Source organism: Bos taurus, chromosome 25, assembly GCF_002263795.3.
Source record: "Bos taurus isolate L1 Dominette 01449 registration number 42190680 breed Hereford chromosome 25, ARS-UCD2.0, whole genome shotgun sequence".
Taxonomy (NCBI): Eukaryota; Metazoa; Chordata; class Mammalia; order Artiodactyla; family Bovidae; genus Bos; species Bos taurus.
In genome coordinates this window covers 10387576-10413484 of record NC_037352.1, presented here as the reverse complement: position 1 = coordinate 10413484, position 25909 = coordinate 10387576, and the positions used below count along the sequence as shown (strand labels likewise).

General features: G+C 41.5%; 1 protein-coding gene across 3 annotated transcripts in view; it reads left to right on the top strand.

Moving 5' to 3' along the window:
- TXNDC11 (thioredoxin domain containing 11) overlaps positions 1-25909 on the top strand; it is a 60371-nt gene that overhangs the window by 12421 nt on the left and 22041 nt on the right. For 2 of the 3 annotated variants that reach the window (XM_010819082.3, XM_059881285.1), the window contains exon 3: positions 14343-14436. In XM_010819082.3, the coding sequence (XP_010817384.1) occupies positions 14343-14436 (94 nt within the window). 3 annotated transcript variants of the gene reach the window in all.

The following is a 25909-nucleotide window of genomic DNA, read 5'->3' as shown; positions in this document are numbered from 1 at the left end:
AGAACTTTACTTTTTAGGCTTTATTGCTATGCTATGCTATGTCACTTCAGTCATGTCCGACTCTGTGCGACCCCAGAGACGGCAGCCCACCAGGCTCCCCCGTCCCTGGGATTCTCTAGGTGCGAACACTGGAGTGGGTTGCCATTTCCTTCTCCAGTGCATGAAAGTGAAAAGTGAAAATGAAGTCACTCAGTCGTGTCCAACTCTTAGTGACCCCATGGACTGCAGCCTACCAGGCTCCTCCGTCCATGGGATTTTCCAGGCAAGAGTATTGGAGTGGGGTGCCATTGCCTTCTTCGTTAGGCTTTATTACCTCCCTCTAAAATTCTTGGGCCTTAATCAGTGCAGATTTATTATAGATATCACCAGACTGTCATGTGTGGATTATCTGTCCCCTTCCAGCACATTCCTGTGTCTCTAACATAAAACTTGTGTGGCTCAGAGTGTTGTTTCTCAGGAGCTATTAAATAGTATTTGGGCAAAAACACACATTCCTTCCCCATCTCCACCCTCAAATTTCCCTCTGGGTATAAACAGTTTCTCTGAGTAACTTTCTGATGGTCACTTCTATTTTTTTAAGTTAAGTATGTGGTGTTACATTAATATTTGAAAGTTCTAAACCTCGGTAATGTGTAATGGGCGATGAGCTTGCCCTGAAGAGATCCCTGTGTGTCTTTTTTTGGAAATAGGGTGCAGATGGTTAGCAGGGAGTGTAGGCCTTGCAACAGTGTGTACCCAAGCCCGCTGCCCAGAGGTAGACTTAGCTTGATGTGACATTAAAATCACAAGAGTTCCCTTGAATTGAGTACAAATGTCGTTTCAGGTTATGTGGGTGTGCAGCACTGTCTTACACTACTGGTTTTCTTAGTTTTATAGAAAGATTGAAAGGACATGAAAGGAACGTCAGAAATACTTAGTCCAGCCCTCTTAGTTTACAGATGGGGAATCTGAGGCTGCTATACCTTAAAGTGCCTGCCCCTCCTCTTGGCCTGTTAAACCTTTACTTGTTTGAGTTGGTTCAGAACCATTAATACTCATTTCAACATCTACCATTCCCGTTGTACCAGAAAATAAAGTGCTACGGCAGAGACACCCAAAAGGTAGCCTTTTTGTATTCTGTGCTGTTTGTGTAACAGCTTAACTAGTAGTAGCTACCTATAGAAATTAACAGGCTTTCCTGTTTTGTGAGAGCAGACTCCGTTTTTTTGTCTTGTTTTACTGCCAGTCACAAAGGCAGTTTAGGAAAGGCTCTGAGGCAGGAAGTAGTTTTCCCAAAACACTCTGTGCAGAATTCAGCTCCCCTCAGTCAGCTTGTCCGAAAGCAGTGGCCATGGTGTGCTGGCAAAACGTGCTCTACGATCCGCATCTGGGGATCTTCTCATTACACCTGATCCCTGGGACCCTTGTAACACGGGACCTGGGAACCTCAGCAGAGCCTGATTTGCGTGAGTGGATGAGGTTTCCAGGTCCCTGGCCCACTTTCTGCTAAGCAAAATAAGTTATCAGATGATTTTTTTGATTTCTTCCTTTAAATTAAAAATTGGTGGTGGATGATAGGGTTGGTGGTGGTAGTAAATTAAAAACAAAATTAGTTAGCAAATGAATTGTAGTAAGTCTTGAATCCATAGAGTCGCTGACCCAGTGTCTCCACTGTGTGTAGAATGCTATTTTTACCTCTTTCTGCTGATGTTCCTCTGTCTGCTGTCATATTCTGCAGTGCACACTGAAGATTGTTTATGTCATCACATTATATGTATGTGTATGTGTATGAATTTCTGTTATCATATATTAATATTGTGATCCCCATTTACGTAGTTCTTTTCTATGCTCTGTTGTTGCTGTTAACAGGACACTTGGTGTCAGTTTCTATTCAGAGAGAAGAATGGGTATAGATCTGCTGAATTTCGCCGTACTCCCCCATCCTTGCCACATACCATCCAATTATATTTGAGCAATGTCTGTTGTGCAAGAGTGAAGAAAGCCCTGTGAGCATTCTGATTAGCTTAGGAGGGTAACTCGGTGTTGGCAGTATTGCTTATCGGTACTAAATCAAATTCCTGTGTGTCCCCAAGCACAACTGCCTGAGAAAACAGGGAAGATCATTTGTACAGTTCCCTGACTTCATATCTTCATATGATTTTTTGTTGTAATAAAGTTTTAAGTATGTTTAAGGTTTATTTAGTGATCCTTTGTGTAAGTGCCTCTGAGAATATTTAATGACTACTTTGTAGTAGGCCAAGGACCAACTGCTCAACTTGTTCCTAATTTCACGGTGACTTGAAAAGGAAAGTGTACCCCTTCCCCCGCCTTTCTCCCCTCCCCCACCCCGCAGCAGAATTGTGTAAAGATCCTGGAATCCTTTGGCATTTGGTCAGTTTTCAGAGTTGCCTGTTTATTGTTTTTTATAGCAATGTTACTGTGAGAATTAATTTTTTTTCAGAGACTAGAATGAACTTTGCTCTGAAATTCAGTTTGCAGAATTAATTTCATATTAAAAAGTAATGGCCAGTTGTACCTCCCCTCACATAAAATGCTTGCTCTTAATTAGGCCTGCAGTTACCCTCTTGAGACAAGGAAGGCTACTGACATATGAACCAGTTGGGATCCTAAAACAAGACATTTTCGTTTTGTGGTGTTGATGATTTCAGTTACATATTACAGGTTTAATGCATGATGTATTTTATTTTTTATTTTTATTTTTTTGGTACTAGTTTTGGACCAATCGAATACAAAGGCCCCATGAGTGCTGTTTACATTGAGAAGTTTGTCCGCCGAGTGATGAAACCACTTCTCTACATCCCATCTCAATCAGAATTACTAGATTTTCTCTCAAACTACGAGGTACCTGTCTTTCCTGTCTTCTCCCATTTCCTCAGGCTTCACTGGGTTGCATTGGATTGTTTTTATTAGAAGAGTCTTTATACCTCCTGATTTGCAGCAATTAAAAGATCACATTATAGGTAAGCCCCAACTAAATGCTTTTGGAGATACTTAATTATAGGGATGGTTTGGCCAAGTGAGTTTTTAGAGAACAGAAAACTTGTGAGTACTATTTTTTATTCGGGAATTTTAAACAAACTTTCAGTTTGTCTCACGATTAACTTAGAGTATGTAAGGATTAATTTACAATTTCTATGCACTTGTGGATTTCTGAATATAAGATGGAGTATGTAAGGATTCATTTACAATTTATATGCACTTGTGGATTCTAAATAGAAGATAACACAGCACTTCTGGGCATCCCAGTGGTAAAGGTGGTAAAGGACCCGCCTGCCAGAGCAGGAGACTTGAGACGTGGCTTCGATCCCTGTGTCAGGAAGATTCCCTGGTTTGGGAAGATCCCCTGGAAAAGGGCACAGCAGCCCACTCCAGTACTCTTGCCTGGAGAATCCCATGGACAGAGGAGCCTGGGGGATACAGTCCATGAGGTTGCAAAGAGCCAGACACGACTGAAGGGACTGAAGCACATAGGACATAGATTTCTAAAAATTGTATATGATGCTGACAGCACTTTACTGTGAGATACCTGGTTTTCTTGTAAGTTGTAGTGTAGTTTTTTTAAAAAAAAGCTAGGAATATGTTCTTTCTGTTTTATTAAATGTGTAAAACTGTCAAGGTTTATTAACAGAAAGTTTCCTAACATGGCATCTCAACTGTTTTCCTATTGCCAGTAAACCCCTGATGGATTATTTTGTTGGGGTCCTCAATGCGTGTTCAGGACAGGTTGTTATTGAGAGACCAATATAAATCTTAAAATAATCTCAAAAATTATAAAAATAGTTCCACAGAAAAATTCACTGGATCAAATGTAAAATCATACTTATGATGTTAGTCGCTGAGTTGTGTCTGACTCTTTTGGGACCCCTTGGACCACCAGGCTCTATCCATGGAATTCTCCAGGCAAGAATACTGAAATGGGTAGCCATTCCATTGCCTTTTCCAGGAGATCTTCTCAGCCCTGAGCCTCCTGCATTGCAGGCAGATTCTTTACCATCTGAGCCTCTTGGTCACAGGTAAAAATGATACTTAGCTACAACAAAATCAAGACTATAAGTACCTAGTAGAGAGAAAAAGCATATGAATCCACCTCTCATACTTGAGAATTTAGTAACTGTCATTTGGTTAAAAGTTACCTTTTGCACTGTGTATATTTTATATAGGTGGGATATGAATTTCTTTCCCCAGAACATCATTTACAGCTTTTTCCAGTTGTGTCAGAAACACTTTGTGTTAACTGTTAGCAGATTCTCTAGGCAGCAGTGTTCCTCTCCAGGTATTCTGCTTCTAGTTCCCAGATGTGCTTTAGGATGAATGCTTCTTCCTACGTGGATAAAGGGTAGGTTTTCCTGGGAGGCTGGTGAGCAGGACCTACAGTGGGAGGCAGGGCACCTGGGCCCATCCCTCTGGCAGCACTGACTGGGTCTGTGACTGGGGGCAGGTCACTCATCTGCCAGGCGTCAAGGTCCGGGAACAGGGTTTTCCTGAGACTCCTTTTGGTGCAGTGATTGTGCAATGAGGGTTTTCATGTAGATTTTCAGTAGATGACAGTCAGTCACTGGGGTGGTCCAGCAAGACGGTGAAGAATCAGGACTCAGACAAACTTGAATCCAAACTCACCTCTGTCTTCTAAGCTATGTGGCCTCCAGCTAGTACTTAACCTCTTTATGCCTCCATTTTCTCATTGGTAAAACGGGTTAAATGAGATTTTAAAAAGAAAATGCCAGGTAGGATGTAGTCATAATAAATGAAAATCTGTCAGTGAAAATTACATTGTGGAAAAATCCTGGATAGTTAGCACTACTGAGAGAACTCAAAATGCATAACATCTGCTGGAATTCCCTACTTATATAAAAAGCTTTTGTTTGTTTTGTAACTGAGATGATAAAAAATGACCTGCAGAGGCCAAGAGGTCTTCCTTCAGGTGAACTCTGTTGAGACTTCTGGGGAACATTGGGCCTGGATTGCTGCCCTCTGTTTTTCCCTTTACATTTTCACTCAGTGTCCTCTAGAAAGTAAAGAAATGGGAGAAGAGCTGCCCCAAAAGAGTGTGGAAAAAAACCGGAGATGATTTGGCTTTACAGAGCACAGAGAGGTGGCTTTATGATTATATCCAGCTCTATGAGAGATTTGTGTACAGAGAGTTTTGAGCCAGTTCTTAAGCAGAGGTCACGTGATGAGATGGACTCAGCTAGGAGCGACTTCACTTTCACTTTTCACTTTCATGCATTGGAGAAGGAAATGGCAACCCACTCCAGTGTTCTTGCCTGGAGAATCCCAGGGACGGGGGAACCTGGTGGGCTGCCGTCTCTGGGGTCGCACAGAGTCGGACTTGACTGAAGTGACTTAGCAGCAGCAGCAGCAGGACTCTACAGGGCTGGGTTTTAGCCCTGACATCTAGCTCTGACAGAAATCTTTGATTTCTGCGTTTTATGCAGATTTCTCATCTCTGAAGTAAGGGAGATGGCTCAGATAATCCCTCCTGTTTTGGCTTTGGTGAGTTTAGAGGTTGGAAAGAGGCAGACGAAAGAAGATTTATCATTTTTGGTTGGGAGAGTATTTTTGAAACTGCCTTTGAGCATGTGTATCAGAGATCTTTCTGACCCTTTTTTATTACTGTCTCTAAGATGTTTGTAGTGTCTCTGTAGTTGGATCTGCAGGAGAGAGACGAGGGCACAGCTATGACTGAGCAGCAAGGATGATTCCTGACCTTGAGCTTCTCCATTCTTAGAACCCGCTTTTCAGCAGCAGCTTTCAGTGATGATGCTCCAAGTCTGTTGTTGAGTTCACATCAGACTCGGTGTTGTGCCAGTGACATTACTCAAGTTGTTTGTTTGTTTTCGGCAGCCCACTTAATTAGAAAGATGACAACAATGGTTAGACTGCTTTTAAGATGGGACCCAAGAGAGTGCTGCCAAGATGGAACCCTGTAGAGCTTCTCTTGGCCTTTCAAATGCCTCCTGAAAGCTGCAGATGGCTTTTATCTTGTTAGAATCATCTTTGCTGGGCTTCTGTTCACTGAGATGGAACTGTTGGGTTGGCAAGACACAGTATTTGATTAATTGTGAAAGAATTTGGGAGTTGCGCCCAGCATGGTTTCAAATGGGAAGTCTTTTATCTTGTGAAACATACCAGATACTGCCTTAGAAAGAAGCAATATCAGCTTCATTCACTCTCTGTAAGATAGCATAAAGACACAATTTCCGATCCAGAAATGAAACCACTGTCATGGTTTTGATAGTTGAATAAATAAAAAAGTTTAAAAGAATTTTTAGAGGCCTCACTCTGGACCATAATAAACGTTATAGGCATCCTTTAAATTAAGGTTTCTCAGCCTCGGCAGTATTGACATTTGGCATCAGATAATTCTGTATTGTGGCAGGTTGTCCCGCGCTCTGCAGAATGTTTAGCAGCATCCTTGGCCTCCACCTGCTCATACCAATAGCACTGCACCTCCCCCTTACTTGTGACAAGCAAAAATATCCAGGCATTGTCACGTGTCCCTTAGGGGCACAGAATCATCCTGGGTGAGAACCGCTGTTCTGAATGATTGTTTCCTCAAATAAGGTCTTTAGGATGCCTCACAGGTCTTAGTATAAACACACATTTTTTTCATATAGCACACAGAAAGCCGCAATCTAATTATTTCAAGTGTCTCTGCTTATCACAGTGTCAGTAGAGAGATGAAAATTAAGCAATGCCTTAACTAGAAACTTCTGGAGTGTTACCCGTGGGGAGCTAGAGCCTGGAGTGAGTTATTTTTCGTCTGTAGATGTCCCTGATGCTCAGCTTTTTACTCAGTTTGTTTGTACCACACCCTCCCCCCGCCCCAAAAAAGCATGCATCCTAAGTATGTTAAGGGTATTGCTGATTTAAAGAAATCTTAGTATGACAGATACTTGCTTTGATCAAATATGTATTTCAATATCAAATCTGTATTTGGATTACAATATCCAAATGTTGTCTTTACAAATATGGATTTCAATATCAAGTGTGTTTAATATGGATTGATAATTCCATGAAATTACAAATACGGATTTCAATATCAAGTGTGTTTAAATTTAGGTATACTAAAATTGGGCAGAAATAATTATTTAATGTTTCTGTGGCACTTCTAAGGTTTGTTAGGATGGCACTGCTTCTGTCTCTAGATGTGTCTGTGATGTGTTACAGGAATGCATTTGATAATTTCCTCCTCATTAAAAAAAACCATATTGGTTACTTATAAGTTTGTCTCTAATCCAGGTATTTATGAATAGTGTAGATCATTGTAAGATTGTGTAGTGTTTATTACTTGGGCAGTGATGCTACTCTGCAATTAACAACTTTCTATATTGACATAAACTTCATTATTCTGTGTATACTGCACTCTATTCACATATGCTTCTAATGCTGTTATAAACAGAAATGCTCTAATTCTAGGTTGGTTTGAATTTTTACAAGTCCTATAGATGAATCCTTTTAAAAGCCTATTTCAGATTATTTGATAATTACCTAGAAGAGCAGAAGTTTTTAACAAATGGAGAAAATACATGTGTGTGTGTGCATGTATGTATATACGTGTGTATATAGTTGTGACAGTGTCGCACGGCTTGCTGGTTCTTAGTTCCCCAGCCAGGCATCGAGCCCACGCTCCCTGCAGTGGAAGCACCGAGTTCTAACCATTGGACTGCTGGAGAATTCCCTAACCAATATTTTATTTGACGTAGAATACATCAGACCTAACCAAATCAGATTGCTCATCATTCACCATGCTTTTATGTTTGTAAAATATGACACTAAACCCAGATGCTATTTTTAGGAAAACAGTATTGCGTTTAATTTACTGAACATTGCAGAAAGACATTAAAGGGTGAGTATTGTAAGTGCTTGACTCTGTAAATTCTAAAATACCTTAGACATTATCAGCAAAGAATGAGTAAACTATGCTTGGGTAAGTGACCAGCAGTTTTCAAGTGCTTTTACTTCTGATTTTCCCAGCAGCCATGTGAGGTAGTTGAAAACTGTAGATCCTCTAAACAGATTAAGAAGATAAAGGTACAGAGAGGCAGAGAGGGTAGGATTTACCCTAAGTGAGACTGGGCTGCAGTCCAGGTCTTCTGGGTCCCAAGATTCTTCCTTATTACAAAGGAATGATTAAAGTCTCTGATTTGAATTTTTACTATGTAACTAGAGGTTAAAACTTTGAATATTTAATTATTTTTGTGTCATTTTTGATCCTTCATGGAAGAAAAATTTTGAAATAAATCTTAACTTGACTGTAACTTTTTTTCCTTCATCTTTAATAATGGTTCTAAGAATAATTAGTGATAAAGGATGGGCTATTGACTTACTATTAAAGAAGCAAAGTTTTATTAATTGGGTCATTAGTATTTATTCTGTAGAACTGGGAGTGTTATGTGTATGAAAATCATAGGATTGACGCTTGGTAGAGTCTAGAATGTTCTTCCCAGATATGCACTAAAATCATACCTGACTTATAAATCATGAATGTAGCTAAAACTAAATGGACTTCCTGGTGGACACTGCAGGCAGAGATCAGGAGCTTTATGTCATCTTGTTGCAAACCATGTTAAGAAATTCTCCTTTCTTCATTTACTCTAATTGTATGATAAAATTCCTCTTCCTTGAAAGTTCTTTATAACTGTTTAAGAGACAGACAAGACAGTTTATTACTTGGAGACAGCATAGTCAGACATACCCGTGTCACTTTTATTTAGACATTAAGTTGATTGGAAAGGGAATAGGACTGAGTGTGGTAATGTCACTTTCATAGTCACTAATTTTATGACTCCTCTGTCGGTAATTTGTCTTAAGTATCAGTAGCTTCTGTGTCAATATTCTTACTTTTTTATATTTTAAAGCATGTGACAGAATCATCTGATTTGTACCTTTTAGTCTACCACCAGATGCCAACAGTAAAACTCATATCTGTAACCAAAATCTTTTCAAAGTCTTTTCATGAATTTCTATAATTTATCTTTTTAAGAGCAGTGATTTAGCATATATCCATTCATTTATTCTTAGAAGTTTTGATAAATCAAGTTGTTTTAAATTTAAATGGGATAAGAGAACATTTGGAAGGTATTTGGAGGGAGAAGCAGGGCATTGGGTAAATTGCCAATTGACAGAAATCTGAGCACTTTGGAGACAAACCTAGAATGCTGCCTGGTATCTGCTGTTATCCTGTTGTTTGTTAGTAAAAGTGTTGTTTGTACTCTGATGTTGCACAAAGAAGTAGATACATAGTTCTGTACAACTTTAGCTTTACATTTTCTGCTGCTGCTGCTGAGTCACTTCAGTCGTGTCTGACTCTGTGCGACCCCATAGATGGCAGCCCACCAGGCTCCCCCGTCCCTGGCATTCTCCAGGCAAGAACACTGGAGTGCGTTGCCATTTCCTTCTCCAATAAATGTGAGTTAACATTAATTCGGAGAAGGCAACGGCACCCCACTCCAATACTCTTGCCTGGAAAATCCCATGGATGGAGGAGCCTGGTAGGCTGCAGTCTATGGGGTCGCTAAGAGTTGGATATGACTGAGCGACTTCACTTTCACTTTTCACTTTCATGCATTGGAGAAGGAAATGGCAACCCACCCCAGTGTTCTTGCCTGGAGAATCCCAGGGACAGGGGAGCCTGGTGGGCTGCCGTCTCTGGGGTCGTACAGAGTTGGACAGGACTGAAGCAACTTAGCAGCAGCAGCAGCAACATTAATTCAGAAATACTGTTGCCATTGAGGAAAGCAACACATGGAGGTAACTGTTCTCATGGCCACTAGAGGGCGTGCGCACCATCTGCTGAAATTTATGCCACACTGCAAAGGGTGCTCAAGTAGGAAAGACATTTTTATGCTGATGAGGTTGTGCTGGCCTCATATAAATAGCCCATTTAGCCTATTTCCAGCCTCATTATAGCAGGTACTGAATATACTGTACATCATGGAATGGAGTTGAAAACCCACAAACTGGGTTAGGGTATAATCTGGTACTCTTCGTGTTTTGTTCTTCACCATGAGAAAAAACTTCTGTTGGTTTAAGCCACCAAGTTTGTGGTGATTTGTCATGGCAGCCCTAGAAAGCTTAACACATGAGGTAATATCAGAAAACCATTGCTACAGACAGAGACAAGGGACAGGATGGAAATGAGAGCAGAGAGGGAGGTGTGAGTGTCTTAGAAGGCAGAGAAGACATCTCTGAGGACGCGACATTTGGACAGAGACTTAGAGTGAAGCCTGTGTGATGTGATCCATCCCTGAGGAAATTTGGGGAAAATGCTCCAGGAGGCAGGAACAGTGAGTGCAGAGGTCCTGAGGGAGGAATTGGATTTGGCGGGGCAGTGACTAGAGCCAAGGGGAGAGTGGTGGGAGTCGAGGGCACAGAGGTGTCTTGAGACTGCGGTGTGTCCTGATTACACCTTTGATGAGGTGGGCAGACGAAGGAAAGGGGAATACCAGCAGCTAGGTTCCTGCGGGCAGCCGTCCTGGCATCAGAGGGCACTGATGGAAATGCTGTGGCTGGACCCTAGGGTGGGACCACCTTTACACACTGGTGGGCATCAGAGTGAGGAGCGATAGCGTGCATGCCAGCAGGCTTCCACCCCAACCTCAGCCCAGGGTCAGGCTGCCCCACCTGCTTGGCCTGCTCATCTGAAAGAGAGCCTCAAAAGTATATGAGGCAGGGGCCCCAGTGTCTGCTTTGAACCAGCCCCTGGGTTGATACACAGCCCAGCAAACAAGGGCTGTAGACCTGGCACGATCGTGTATGTGGATAGGCATGTGTTTTGTTCCCCAAACTTCCCTTTTTGCAGATTTAAGAACTGTGGAGGAAACTGAAATATATAATGATTTCTCAGATAACAGCTTTGGTTGGAGAGACATTGAAACTTTGGGGAAATGCTTGTGAAATTTATTTTACCTGAAGCATAACCAGAGCCAGTTTAATAACTTTTAAATGGTAATTTGCAATAGAAATAAACAGATAATTGTCACTTTATTTCCTTTTTATTATTTTGAAATGTTTTAAGTGACATTCTGAAACATGCCACTTTTCAAAATTTAATACAGACTGTCACACTACTATGAATATTTGAAAAATAGTACCTAAAATAGATAGACATTGCCTGTTTCTTTAAAATAGATCATATTTTATGATTTATGCAACTGTTAATCCTTTCATATGGTTGTTGAATTTTATGATATTCATATTTTTGGCAGTAAAAAGTAAAAATAATTTTACCTGTGGGTTTTTTGTATTGTTTGTGGAATTTTTTTGGAAATTTCAGTACCAGGTCTGAGAATAGAGGCTCCTTCATTCAAGCTGTGTAGCCCCTTGGGAAACCACAGCAGTGGTGCCATCAACAGGGATAAACCCTTACGCTGTTGAAAGGCCTGCAGAGGACCCCTGCGAATGGTTTAGCCTTTATTCGTTTTTAAAGGTTTAATCTGCATTTCTCATGAAGACATAGAATTCAGGTAGTTTTTATTTCCATTGAGGTGTGTTTACATAAACACACATGTAATTACATACCTGCATGTAAACAGATGCTTGTTTATGGGCCATATGTCTTCTCCTATCACGGGAGAAGAGAGTTGGAAGCTCACTTCATATAGTTTTTGGCCATGAAACCTTTCTTAATATTTAGAATGAGTTTATTCCAATTGGTTTTGATTTAGGAGAGTGAAAGAAATTTAAATGGGTGTATTTTCTTTCCATCACTTTTCATTTTATCTTGTATTACCCAGTATTAACTTGACTGAAATTCCTGAAGGTCTTGTTTTCCTTTGTTCCTGGTATAAAGGCTGGTACACCGTCGTCAGATCAGTTCAGTCGCTCAGTCATGTCCGACTCTTTGCAGCCCCATGAATCGCAGCACGCCAGGCCTCCCTGTCCATCACCAACTCCCGGAGTTCACTGAGACTCACGTCCATCGAGTCAGTGATACCATCCAGCCATCTCATCCTCTGTCGTCCCCTTCTCCTCCTGCCCCCAATCCCTCCCAGCATCAGAGTCTTTTCCAATGAGTCAACTCTTCGCATGAGGTGGCCAAAGTACTGGAGTTTCAGCTTTAGCATCATTCCTTCCAAAGAAATCCCAGGGCTGATCTCCTTCAGAATGGACTGGTTGGATCTCCTTGCAGTCCAAGGGACTCTCAAGAGTCTTCTCCAACACCACAGTTCAAAAACATCAATTCTTCGGTGCTCAGCCTTCTTCACAGTCCAACCCTCACATTCATACATGACCACAGGAAAAACCATAGCCTTGACTAGACGAACCTTTGTTGGCAAAGTAATGTCTCTGCTTTTGAATATGCTTTCTAGGTTGGTCATAACTTTCCTTCCAAGGAGTAAGCGTCTTTTAATTTCATGGCTGCAGCCACCATCTGCAGTGATTTTGGAGCCCAGAAAAATAAAGTCTGACACTGTTCCCACTGTTTCCCCATCTATTTCCCATGAACTGATGGGACCGGATGCCATGATCTTCGTTTTCTGAATGTTGAGCTTTAAGCCAACTTTTTCACTCTCCACTTTCACTTTCATCAAGAGGCTTTTGAGTTCCTCTTCACTTTCTGCCATAAGGGTGGTGTCATCTGCATATCTGAGGTTATTGAAATTTCTCCCAGCAATCTTGATTCCAGCTTGTGTTTCTTCCAGTCCAGCGTTTCTCATGATGTACTCTGCATATAAGTTAAATAAACAGGGTGACAATATACAGCCTTGACGAACTCCTTTTCCTGTTTGGAACCAGTTTGTTGTTCCATGTCCATTTCTAACTGTTACTTCCTGACCTGCATACAAATTTCTCAAGAGGCAGGTCACGTGGTCTGGTATTCCCATCTCTTGAAGAATTTTCCACAGTTTATCGTGATCCGCACAGTCAAAGGCTTTGGCATAGTCAATAAAGCAGAAATAGATGTTTTTCCGTCATAGGTTGGTTTAAAACATTAGGAACCCAAACAGTGTATTATTCTACTTTGAGCCAGTTCTGGATTGGCTTGTTGAAAACATTTAAAGAAATTTAGCAAAAAAAAAAAAAATCCTGTTACTTTCTTATTTCCTCAGTTGTTTGGGAAATTAGGTATTTGTTGGATTTTTTTTTTTATATTAAACATTGACTATCTCAGTCTCTACCAGAATGAAAAGCAGTTAATTTATTTAAAATAAAATCTTATTAGACTAAACAAGTGCTTTAGATTTGAAAGATAGTATGTTCCATTATAGATCAGAAATGTCCTTTTTTGTACAACATACTGATTTTAAACTTTACCAACAGGGTAAATTTCTATTTTACTATTTAGGTCTTTGTCCCAATGATCACATCAGCTCCAAAATTATTTATTAAAAACAGTGTTGTGTTTTAGGGCTAGAAAGGCCTCCTTAACCTCTGCCTAGTGCTTTATGTTCATCAAGCCCATTCTTCTCAGTAACCCCAGGATGAATGGTCCCCTTAGTTAAGAAAGCTGAGCTTCACATTGAAGGGTTCACCCAAGATCACTGAGCTGTCAGACTTGAGCTTAGGGCTCCTGACTCCCAGCCAGCACTCGTTGCTCAAGGATCTCACAGTTGGGCTTCAGAAACATTTAGTTACAGAACAAAGTCAGACAGAATGGTGCCCGCGGGGCCTTCTGAGAAGGAAGAAATTATTCTGAACGTGAAAGCAGAATGTGGTCTGGTGGAACACAGTTAATTGGTTTGGCAGAATGGAGGGGCGCGCGGTTGTAAGCTTAGAGAAATGGAATGAGCAGGTGGAAGCTGGGGTGGAGGACCAAGAGAGCTCTCCACAGACTGACCTGACGAGAGAGGAGCGTTGCCCATGAGGAATGCTGGGCTCTGAGGGGAGAGGAAGGAGCTCCTAGAAGGATGACCTTGAGCACCAGTGGAGCCACTCAGGGGTAGCCTGATTTCCAGTGAGCGTGAAGGTGTGTTTGGAGTGAGGGGAGGAAGAAATGTAAGAAAGGTTACAGATCATTGAACGGGTTTGCCTAGAATTGCCAAACAAAGGCAAATGAGTACTTGGACTTGATGGTGAGGTTTCAAACCAGGGGCATAGGAGAACTGCCCACAGAGGGTGAGAGGCCTGCCTAGGACGTTTCAGCTCTGAGCTAACTGCCCCTGTAAAAGCTGCTGCAGCTCAACTCGATCCCTTACCCTGCCTGTTGTCTAAATGGAGGGAAAGGGTCAGTGCTAACCGGCAACTTTTTTCATGGGCTTCTGTTAGATTTTTAAAAACGGGAATGCAGCAGGTTGCAAATGTGAAGTTGTAATGGCATGTCTTTCTTGTTTTGAAATATTTCTCTTTATGCAGTGACCAACGATACCCAGTCACCTAATTCTGCTCTTGTTCTACAGCCTGGAGTTCTCGGGTACTTTGAGTTCAGTGGCTCACCCCAGCCACCCGGTTATTTGACCTTCTTCACCTCAGCACTGCATTCATTAAAGAAAGGTAAACAGGATTCATATTAACACATTAGTGCTTTATCCAAAATGTATGTATACTGATACCTACTTTTGCATAGGTTATCTTTGTGATTTATACATTTTAGTTCTCTTGATTCTTTTTCTCTGTATTTGTATTACATTGTTTATGTTCTATTGACAGAATTGTTTGCTGTTTCAAGGACAGTCTCTTAAATGTTTAGAGACTTTTTTTTTAATGTAGCTTGATCACACAGTGTCTACAGTGTTGTATTTTGCACTTTAAATTTTCTTATATTCTCTCCTTTTGTGTGGAGTTGGACGTTTTGATAACAGTTTTTAGTGCTTGTAGGTTGTATGAAAGTCATGTCATGTTACAGCATCAGCCTATGGCCAGCTTCACTACTCTCAGATCCATATATACATGTTTTTCTACTTAGCTGAATCATATCTTATTTGAAGCCCTGCTTTGTAAGTTAAACATTGTATCCTGCCCGTTTTTTCACGTTGCTCCATTTTCTTTCTCTGTATCAGCTGTGGCCTTAAATCAGCTCTCTGTTAGATACTTTCATCTGCTGTTCATCTCATTACAAGCTGTGGTCCAAGCCTCTTCCCACCCCTGGACGAGACCAGTGGGCACTTACCTGGTACCCAGTCTCCACCCTCCTTCCTCACATGGGGGCCGCTGTGCCAGCCCTTCTGCCTGAAATGTGTCCTCCTGTGCCCAGGGCCCAGGGCCCAGCTCTCCACCTTTTAAACCCTTGTTTATCCTCCAGATTCCCCTCAAATAGCACCCACCTCCTCAGTCTCCCACGCTGGGGAGAGGTTTGTTGTTTTCTTTCATAGCACTCAGCCTAGTTGATATGATGTGTCTACTTGTGAGATGATTTGTTTACTGTCTGTCGTTTTCCTGGGACTGGGAGGTTCTGAGGGTGGGGACCGTGTGTCTTCAGCTCGGTGTTCTTTCTGCAGCATCTGGCACATAGCAGGGGCTCAGTCACTGTTTGCCAGATGAGGGATCACACTGATCTTTCAGCCATCCTCCTGTTACTGGGTATTACATTGCATCAGTATTTGGGGGGATAGTATGATAGCATACTATTAATACATCAAACAGTTATATTATTGGCCATTTTAGTGTGTACATTGTCTTAAGGTTTTATGCATAGAGAATCTACTGTGTGCATGCTTTTCACGCAGGGGACATTGGGAGAGGAACTCAACCTGTCACATTAGGTGTCTCTTCTGTCCCCTTTAAGACTGGGCTGCACAGCTTCAGGTGACTAAGGAGGCTCATGAGTCAGAGTTTGAATTTTGAAGACAAAATACTGCCAACTTAAATAAGCTTAAGCAGATGTTCAAAAATCCTCTTAGAAAACTAAATAAAGTCCTTTGAAGATGATGTATAAAAGGGTAGCCTAGAGTTAGTCACTAGAATAATGGCAGCATTCAAGTTCTTGAGTTAGAGAAGCTGTTTCAAGATTTGAAAGGGTGTGTTGTTATCCAGCTAACTTACAATGTGTGTTAATGTTTCATCTTAAATTACCTTTTCATTCAGAGGTTTCCAAAACATTGCTTCTTTTGGAAAAAATCTTTCCAAATATAAGGTAGTAGTCTTTATTCCCTTTTTTTTAAATGTAGTTGACTTAATAAAAGTTTTTTCAATAAGTTTTTTTTTCTGTTCCTTTTTTAAGCAAGGAGGGTAACAAATGGGTTAAGACTACCTGAAGGGACAAAACAAATGTTTTGATCATATGACTAATTTTGACAAATGATTATATCAAATTTCTTCTCGGAATAAATCTAGCTCAGAAAATTTACTGTATTTCTTCCCTCTCTAGTTGGGTCTTGTAAAATCCTGTTGCTTATGGACTTTGCAAGAACTGAGTTCATTGTATTTAATAATTTTTCACTCCATTTTTGTGGCTGAGCTCCCACTTAAGCTTTAATGAGCCATTTTTAGAAGAAAAACACAAATTTGGAAGGCTGACTTTCTAAGAACTGTGTACTGTGAAGGATTACTGAAGTAAACCTTCCTTGGGCCCCTGGGTGTTTTTCACCTTTGCTTTCTCCTACACTGAGGTCAAATGGAATTTTACTTACTATTAATAGCCGATGCTCAGTATGCAGGCTTTTTTTTTTTTAACAGGACAGTTTGAAATGTAAATTCTAGGTCATTGTTGCGTTTCTGTCATGTACACAAATTGAGGCCTGAGGAACATTTGACCCGTTTAACATTTGGTTATAGAGAGCTTAACTGATGAAGTGTTTAGACTGTTGTGGTAGAAAGCAGATGTCCTGGTTCACCAGGCCACGGGCATATATAAAATGCACATGTCTTTCCATTGCCTTATGTTTGTTTTTTTTTTAATTGCCTTAGAAATAGCCAGGACACTCTCTAACGTTTGTTTAGCTTGCCATTGGTCTACAAATATTTTGAGAATGTGCCGTGTATGAAGCACTCTGCCTGGTGTTGGGGGTGGGCTGCTGCGAGAGGCCATCTCAGTCCCCTGTGTCCTCTGCCTGTTGGTCTCCATCCAGGTGCCAGTTTGTCAGTTTATGTTGGCCCTGCTGTTAGATGGTTGTGGGCGGTAGCCCTTTGTTATATTTCTGTCCATTATTTTCTAGCCATTTTACTTTTATCTTTTTTTTCCTTTATATAGCAGTTCTGTATTTTCATGTAGTTAAATCTGTGGTTCTTTTTCTTGATCTGTTTATTTTTTTTAAAATCTTATCACTAATTAGTTCACTTTCTTCTCTTTGGATTTTAAAATTATTTAGCACTTTGTGCTGCCTGGGTTTACCTTGGCTTAAAATACAGAGCACAGTTGATTTTCCTCACTTCTTACTGACTAATCAGTTAGCTCTATTTACAGAGTAATACTTCCTTTATCCTTCATCTTGATGATGCCTGCTTAACCAAAAAATATTTTCTTATGTGTAATTGGGTCTATTTTCTGTGTTTTTTCTTGGTCTAGAAACCTCTTTTTGTATGAGTAAATATAATTTCATTTCTTGCTCTGTAAGTGAGTACTTGGTGAAGTCTGGACTCTGCTTCTTTTAGTTCTTGTGTTTTATGAAATGTTCTTTTATATCCATCTATGCATTGGGCTGGTAATTTTATTAAGTGTTTATATTGACTTAGAGGTAATTGACATTTTCATAAAATTTAGCTTCCCTTTCTAGGCTCACAGCATCATTATTCATTTATTCAAACCTCCCTTTCAGTTTTTTGTAAATGGTCTTGGCATGCATGCATACTCAGTCATGTCTGACCAGGCTCCTACGTCTATGGGATTTTCCATGCAAGAATATTGGAGTGGGTTGCCATTCCCTCCTTCAGGGGGTTTTCCTGATCCAGGATCGAACCCATATCTCTAGTGTCTCCTGCATTGGCGGGCGGGTTCTTCATCACTGCACCACCTGTGAAGCCCCACAGGTCTTACACACCCTCATTTCTGATTAATCCTTGCAAAGTGCTGAATGATTAACTGCGGGCTGGCATTCTGGGTGTGTTTCCACATCCTGGGGACGCTGGTCCCTTGTACTTTTCCTCTTTCTAGACTGCCAAGCCTTTCCTCTTTAAGCCTTTTCACCTTGATCTTGGCAGACAGGCTCTTTCTTCTTTTGCCTAAAAAAAACTTGATGGAGGGGTTGATATTTTTAGGGTGCCTACTTGATTTTTTTCTGTCTTATGCTTGTTTATTTACTGTAAAGATGTGTTATGGTAAAATGTTGTTATAGTCTGCTATGATTCAGTGCCCTTTTTAAAAGAGAAAGTTTGCAAGGAATTTCGTCCATTTGACCTTCAGAAGGGATGCAGTGCTTCCTTAGGGGAAAGCGGGGTCGTAGGGGCTGCTATCTGGTCCTTAGCCTTTGTCTGCCCCGGCAGGGTCCATAAACTTAGACAAAACACGCACCTTTTCTGTGTTTGAGTTTCTCTGCCATAAAATGGGAGAGAGCGGAGGTGAGAGGGTAAGTGCTTGTTTTACAAGGCCACATCATGTGTGAATTATGTTGTGTGTGAATACAGTTATAGTCTGAAAGTCTGTAGTAGTTTAATGGGAAAGCCACCGACTGAAAGCGCCTGAAGCAAGTTCTGGGTCTGGATTCTTACAGGCGACTACACCAGGTGTTCTGCACCTAGACCAGCCAGCAGGTCTTCCTCTTCCCTTTCCCTGAGCTCTCCATCCTTGCTGTTTTTTGTGTAGTTAGCCTTCTGTGACCACCTGTGGATTCAGCCAACCCTGGGTTGAAAATATTAGGAAAATTCTAGGAAGTTCCCCAAAGCAAAAATTGAATTTGTCACACATCTGCCAACTAACTGACATAGCATTACATTGTATCTACAACTATTTTTTGAGCATTTACACTGTATTAGGTGTTACAAGTAATCTAGAGGTGATCTAAAGTATACCAGAGGATGCGTGTAGGTTACATGCAAATGCTGTGCCGTTTTGCACGGGGGACTGAGCATCCCTGGATTTTGGTATTCAAGAGGAGTTGGGGCTGGGGCTGGAACCGGTTCCCTGTGGACACCAAGGGGTGACGGTGAGACATGGTGTTCTCCCCATGGAACTGACTGCATCTCTATCCCACAGGAATGTGAGCTAGTTTGTTCAGACAGTATTTACTGAGTGCCTTGAGGCCAAGGTTTCGTCATTGGGCTCTTGCAGTTCTTAGAGTTTAGCTAAAAGTTTGAATGAGTAAGTTGTAAAGAGCATGTTACCTTGAGATTGCCAAGGGAGTGATCTTCTCAGTGGGATGTTGTCACTTTGGATCTCCTGCCCACCTCCTCCATGTCCCCTTATGTCTGTCCTTTCAGGTTCCCTAGACCAGAGTTGCAGGAGTCACTCACCCTGGGCTGGACGGAGGCCTAGCCTGGCTCATGCTTGGCTTCTCACTGTCTCCTGACACTAGAATCCTAATGGATTGAATTGAAATACACATGATATTTTGGAGAAGTAAATGGCAGCCCACTCCAGTATTCTTTCCTGGAGAATCCCATGGACAGAGGAGCCTGGCAGGCTATAGTCCATGGGGTCGTAAAGAGCTGGACATGACTGAGTCACACACACACACACGACATTTAAATGTCATCCTCAAAATACACTGAACTGTTAACTAAAGACCCACTCCCTTCTTTCACCTTTAGGAATTCCTGAGTGTAGTTGACAGCAGACTTTGTGACATTAGTCTTCTAAGGAACACTTTTGGAAAATAACCCTTGCAGCGAATTTTTTAAAATAGAAATTGATTAGAGGAAGTAATTCCAGTGTAGGGTCCCTCTCCTCCACCAGGTGGCGATTTGTGGTGCTGCTATTTGCTGGGACAATCCCGTCAGGACACAAAAAGGTCCCTTCATGAATAAAGCTTTTTTGGAGCACTTTTCTGTTAAATTATGAAACTTTATACAACATCAAGAGATCTGAAAGGTAGGATTTTCTTATCCTGTAAGTGACATTCTTAAAGTCATTGAAAAAACAGGGAGCTGGGACTTCCCTGGCAGTCCAGTGGCTAAGACTCTGCACTTCCAACACAGGGGGCCCAGGTTTGATCTATGGTTAGAAAACTAGATCCCACATGGCTGCAACTAAGAGTTCACATGCCATAACTAAGAAACACACAAATAAATAAATATTTTTTAAAAGGCCGACAACCATTAAAAAAAAAACCCAAAAAGCAAAGGACTGACTTCTTAGGCAAGGTTGACTCTGAGATTACTGTATTTCCTCAGGTTCCTGGGTCTAACTCTTGGAACTTTGGACCAGGCATTGGATTTAACAGTTCTCCATGAATGAAACAGGTTCTTGATCAGTTGGTTTTCTCAGATAATCTTTTTGTTGAGATTATTGAGTATTAATGAGTTCTGATTAGTGAGTATTGTTGTCACTATACTCACTTGGAGAGAGAAATCTTTTTCTAACTAACTGCTGGTGATCTGAGGCCCTCTGGGTACTGATTAATATACATTAGAGTAAACATATTAGGAAGTCCATATGTCTTTATTCGCATTTAAAAATGACTTTTAATTATGTTGCTATTATTTTAGCAAGGATATGATCATTTTTCATAGGAAATGCTTTTATTCCCATTATGACATTTCCTCAGCCTTGTAAGTGCTGCTCAGTTCAGTTCAGTCTCTCAGTCATGTCCGACTCTTTGTGACCCCATGGACTGCAGCACGCCAGGCCTCCATGTCCATCACCAACTCCCTGCTAGATAAGCACTAAGCCCAAAACCAGACATTACTGTTCTTGAGTTAGATTCAGAAGCATGACATTAATTCAGCGAACTTTGGAGGGTCCACTTTGTACTCCAGCTGTGAAAAAGAGTAACACTTCTTACCATTCATAGTGCCCCCATAGGGTGGCCCTCAGGTGGGCTTGTCCACAGAGCGAGTGCAGTAACACATCTGTGACAGGCACGGAGGTGTGGGGGCGTGCGGGTCAAGTCAGGGAAGACTGGAGGTGGGCTGGGTTTCCCAGGAGGATGAGGAGTCGGGAACAAGAGAGTGAGGATGAGGAACAAGAGAGTGGAAGACAGGTGGTGCTGAGAGAAGCAAAAAGTGTGCGGAGAGCTCAGAATCAAGCTTAGTGGTCACTTGTAGATACTCTGATTCCTTGGACCCGTGTGTTTGAAAAATTTCACTGTCTTTACTTTCTAATTGTTTTGTGGTATTTTCTACCTTTTTGAAGTTTACCTGTTTTATGAGTGTGTATGTATATGTGTTTTTGTTGTGTTTTGGGGATTTTCTCTTTGGCCACGCTGTGCGGCATGTGGGATCCCAGTTCCCAGACCAGAGATGGAACCTGTGCCCCTGCAGTGGAAGCATGGATTCTTAACCTCTGGCCCGCCAGGGAAGTCCCTGTCTGTGTGTGATTTGATTTTTGATCCTATTTTTTTCAGGGTTGTTGGGGGTTTTTTGGTGGGGTTTTTGTTTTTGTTTTAAGCTGAAATAAGACTCCTAGGCAAAGAACCCAAAACATTAAAATCATGAAAACCTCTCAGGGATCACCTTCTATAATAAAGTCACACACTTATAGTAAAGCCATTCGGTTCAGACAAACCCAGCTCTGCCCTCCACTTGACTGCTTGTTATGTAACATTGAGCACGATAAGTTGATGCTGAACAGAGCACTTTACCCGGAAGATCCAATCTTCACTGCCACTCTTTGAAGTAGAACGTTACCTTCTCAGTGTTAACTATCTCAGCTGAGGAGACTGAGGCTTGGAGGCCTCATTCACTGACCTCACAGACCCCAGGTCACTGTGAAGCAGAACAGTGGCTCCTCAGAGATGTCCACATTCTAACCCCAGGACCTGTGAATATATTACATTGCATGACAAGAGGAAATGGAGGTTGCATGTGGATTTAAAAGTGGAATTGAGAGGCAAAGAGCAGTGTCAGAGTGATCCAGTGAGAGAAGGACTTGTCTGGCCATTGCTGGTTTTGAAGACGGAAGGGGCCACAAACCAAGGAATGCAAGTAGCCTCTGAAAGGTAGGAAAGGCAAGGACATGGATTCTCCCCTGCAACCTCTGGAAGGAACACTCCCTGCCGACACCTTGATTTTAGCCCAATGAGGCCCGTTTTAGACTGCAGCCTCCAAACTGTAAGGTATTTTTTAAAGCTACTAAATTAGTGGGTAATTTGTTACAGCAATAACAGTGACTTAATATAGTCATGTCCAGTACGTGAGGAATGTGATAGGAACCGCAACCACATCACTCCATCTGCCTCTGCTCTCCTGGGATGAGGAGGTAGTGGTTCTCACCTCCAAGGCTTTGCTCATGATCCTACGTAAAATGCAGAGCCTCGCCCTAGTTAGTGTCTGTCTTTTTCCGGGCCTAGCCGAAGTCCTGTGGGAGTTGTAGATACTGCCCAGTCAGCGTGACATCTGGCGCTCTGTGGACGTAGAGTGGAGATTTCCATCCACCGGCTCCTTCCTTGGAACTCCTGTTGCACTGCTTGGCTGTGTCTCCCACTTAGCAACCAACGTTGTTTTCTGGTTTCTCCTGGGCGTTAGTGGCATCTTCTTACCTGTAGTCGGGGACTCGCTCTCCTGCCCAGTTGTGTCAGTGGCAGGTGTCCAGTGTGACCACGGCTTACTCTTTAGGTTCCCCACCTGCGGCGTAAGGGAGCTTTGCCCTAGTTGCCTCTAAAGGAGACTTCAGCTTGAAAATGCTCTGGCCTGTGGCCTGTTTTTTTTTTTAGACCTGGTAGCTAAGAATTGTTTTTATTTTTGTAAAGCATGATTTAAAAAAAAATATATATATATATATATATATATATGAATGACACCAATGCTAGACCGTAAGTGCAGTGTAAGAGGGGATAGAGGAGGAATTTCTAAGGAGATAATGTTTCTTTAGTGAAGTCTTTCCCTCCCTGAGGCTTTTTTTTTAAAGAGGAACTTAATTGAAATACATACAAGAGATGTATGTATTTTACATACATGATAAAAAGATGTATCATTTTAATGTTATGCTCTGACTAAATGAGAACAATGGTGTGAGGGTGTTTACAGTCGTGTTAGTGTATAGGACAGTGCCTGTTTAGCTCTATAGTTTATGTTCCCCGCAAATGATGAATTTGGAATGATGTTTTTCTTTCCCTCCTTCCTAACTCACAAGTAGAAGGAAAATCACTGCTAAGAAGTTATATGTTTACTTGGAGTTTAGCAGTATTTTGGCAAGCACCAGAACATGCATAGTGTGTCTGTGGTGCCCAAATGCCAGACTTTTTTCTACATAATTGTTTTGTGCTTAGGATTTTGGGGGAGTTGCCTGATGTCAGGATTCTGTGCTTTCATTGTCGTGGGCTGGGTTCAGTCCCTGGTTGGGGAACTGAGATCCAGTAAGCCATGCCGCACAGCCAAAAAAAAAGAAATTGACAATGTAATAAATCTCTGAGTCACATTTCTGTGGAAAAATGCCAGCCATAGCTATAGTTCATGTGCTGAAGACGAACATTTCTATACAGTTGCATTTCTTCGCAAATTTTTTTATTCTGATGAATGCATGTAGCATTGGAAGTGCATGAAGTCATCATCCGGTGGCTGATGCCGAGTCACTACAGTGGAAACCCTAAGTAACCTTGGAGGGGCTGTTGTTATCCCTGTTAATACAGTCTTGCCGTCTTCCTTTTTCTTCCTTGTCCAAAAGCTTGTAAAGAAGAGTGGGAAAGCAGAAGTTAATAAAAACGTCAGAGTAGAGAGTAAAGTGAGAATTGTTGGCGGCCTGGAAGGGACCACAATACAGGTTTTGCCTTTGGGAATGTGACCACTTCCCAGAGTAAAGAATTGAGAGAAATTTTCCCAGGGAGTAAATAACTTCTTAGCCATGTAGGTTAAAATCTACGTGACTTAATCCAGTGGTACTCGGTCAGTTTTGAAGAATATCGTGGTTTATTAGTTAGTAGTATTCTGTATCAGTCTTTTTCTCAACCTGCTGTTCCAGTTTGCCCTGAGAGCCCTGAGAGATTAGCTCACGCAGAAGCCTCCTGGAGAGCAGATGGCCCATTCAGTTCCAGCATGTCTGCTCATTCTTTCAGTGTATCCTTGGGTACCTCACTTTGTAGGACACCAAATACTGTTTAATGTAGCCCTCTGAGAGAGAATTTCAGAAGCTCGGCCATTTGTACCCAGAGTCACAAGGTCTAGAGCCCCACCTTTTCCTTTCTGAAGGAGAGAGTGGGACACATTCTTAAAGTAACCATTCTCTGCTATTTAGAGAGGTTTTCATGGAAAACATCTTTGTCTTATGTGTCCTTCCCAGATAACTGTCCATTATTAAGGATTACTGGCTGCTGGACTTATCTGAGGCTAATCTTCTTCCTGAGTTACATGAATCTTGCTTTTTCGTCATGGTCACCTCGGCATAGTTCAGTAGAACTTTAACATGAACCACAGAGATATTTTAAAATTTTCTAGTGGCTGCCTTAAAATTGAAGAAGAAATAGGTGAAATCAATTGAATAATTTATTTTATTTAACCCAGTGTACCCCAATTATTAGCATTTCAACATGTAATCAGCATAAAAACTGTTGAGATATTTTACATTTTTTAACCAAGTCTTTTATATGTAACAGCACTTTCATACAATTTACAGCTGAAAAAGTGTTTTACATACCAAACGGTTTTATATTGTTTCATTTTGTGTATTTATTTTTATTGAAATATAGTTTATTTATAATATGATATTAGTTTAAGGTTACAAACTCATCTTTTGAATGTTTCCTTGTAACTGAGTTGAGTATCACTTTCAAATTAAAAGTCAAATAAAGTAAAAAATTTAGTCCCCCAGTTGCTCATGTTTCAAGTGCTCACAACCACCTAGGACCGTGCACTTAGGACCTAGGCCTCATTATCCCGGTGTCCTGGGAAAAAGCAATTATATCCTAAGATCCTGAGTCTCCTGTAGGCACCTCCTTGAGCTGATGCTTCAGTGTCCTCCTGGTAGTCTGTTAGTTGGTGAGTGTGAATTGTGTAGCTTTGCTTCTGGCAAGACTTATTACTAATTTGAAAGCAGTTAAACATCTATTAATGGAAAATCTGAAAAAATATAATAAAATTGAGTCATTTTGCTGTACACCTGAAACTCATACTAGATTATAAATCAACCATACTTCAATAAAAAGGGAAACAAAAAACCTTTTGCTAACAAAAGGAGCTAATTTTTGTTCTTTTCTGGAATGTTTGAGAATTTTAATATTTTGCCTCACTGAGGTCTTGCCTCAGAATGTATGCTGCTGCTGCTGCTAAGTCGCTTCAGTCATGTCCGACTCTGTGCGACCCCAGAGATGGCAGCCCACCAGGCTGTGCCGCCCCTGGGATTCTCCAGGCAAGAACACTGGAGTGGGTTGCCATTTCCTTCTCCAATGCATGAAAGTGAAAAGTGAAAGTGAAGTCGCTGAGTCTTGTCCGACTCTTAGCGACCCCTTGGACTGCGGCCCACAGTCTCCTCCATCCATGGGATTTTTCCAGGCAAGAGTGCTGGAGTGGGGTGCCATTGCCTTCTCCGCAGAATGTATGCAGTTTACCTTAATACCAAACTGAAGTTTTAATGTTAAAAATTGAATTTAAAGCAGTGGTTTTAAGCAATAAAAGTAGTCTGATATTAAAACATTATGCAGTGACCAAAAACAAAACCCCCTGAAGCATACCAGAAAGATCACAAGTGAGCCAGATGAGTCTGAGTGGAAACCAGATGGCATTTCAGGTCTTTCCATTTTCGATGTGTCCTTGGTGGTTGCCAGGAGGTAAATGGTGAAGTGGTGTGTGGAAGGTCAATGAAAGCTCCACCCAGAGGGGTAAGGGAAGCAGGAGTGGAGCACTGTGAGTGACGGAAAAGAACCCCAAGCTCATGAAAGGTAGCAAGGGGTAAACCTGCAGTAAGTGCTGGAAGTAGGCAAGGCTTCATGGGTCAAAGCAAGGCTGTTTGTTCCTCAAAGCACGCAAACAGCGAAGCGCCGTGCTGTATTGTCCACTCATCCCTAGT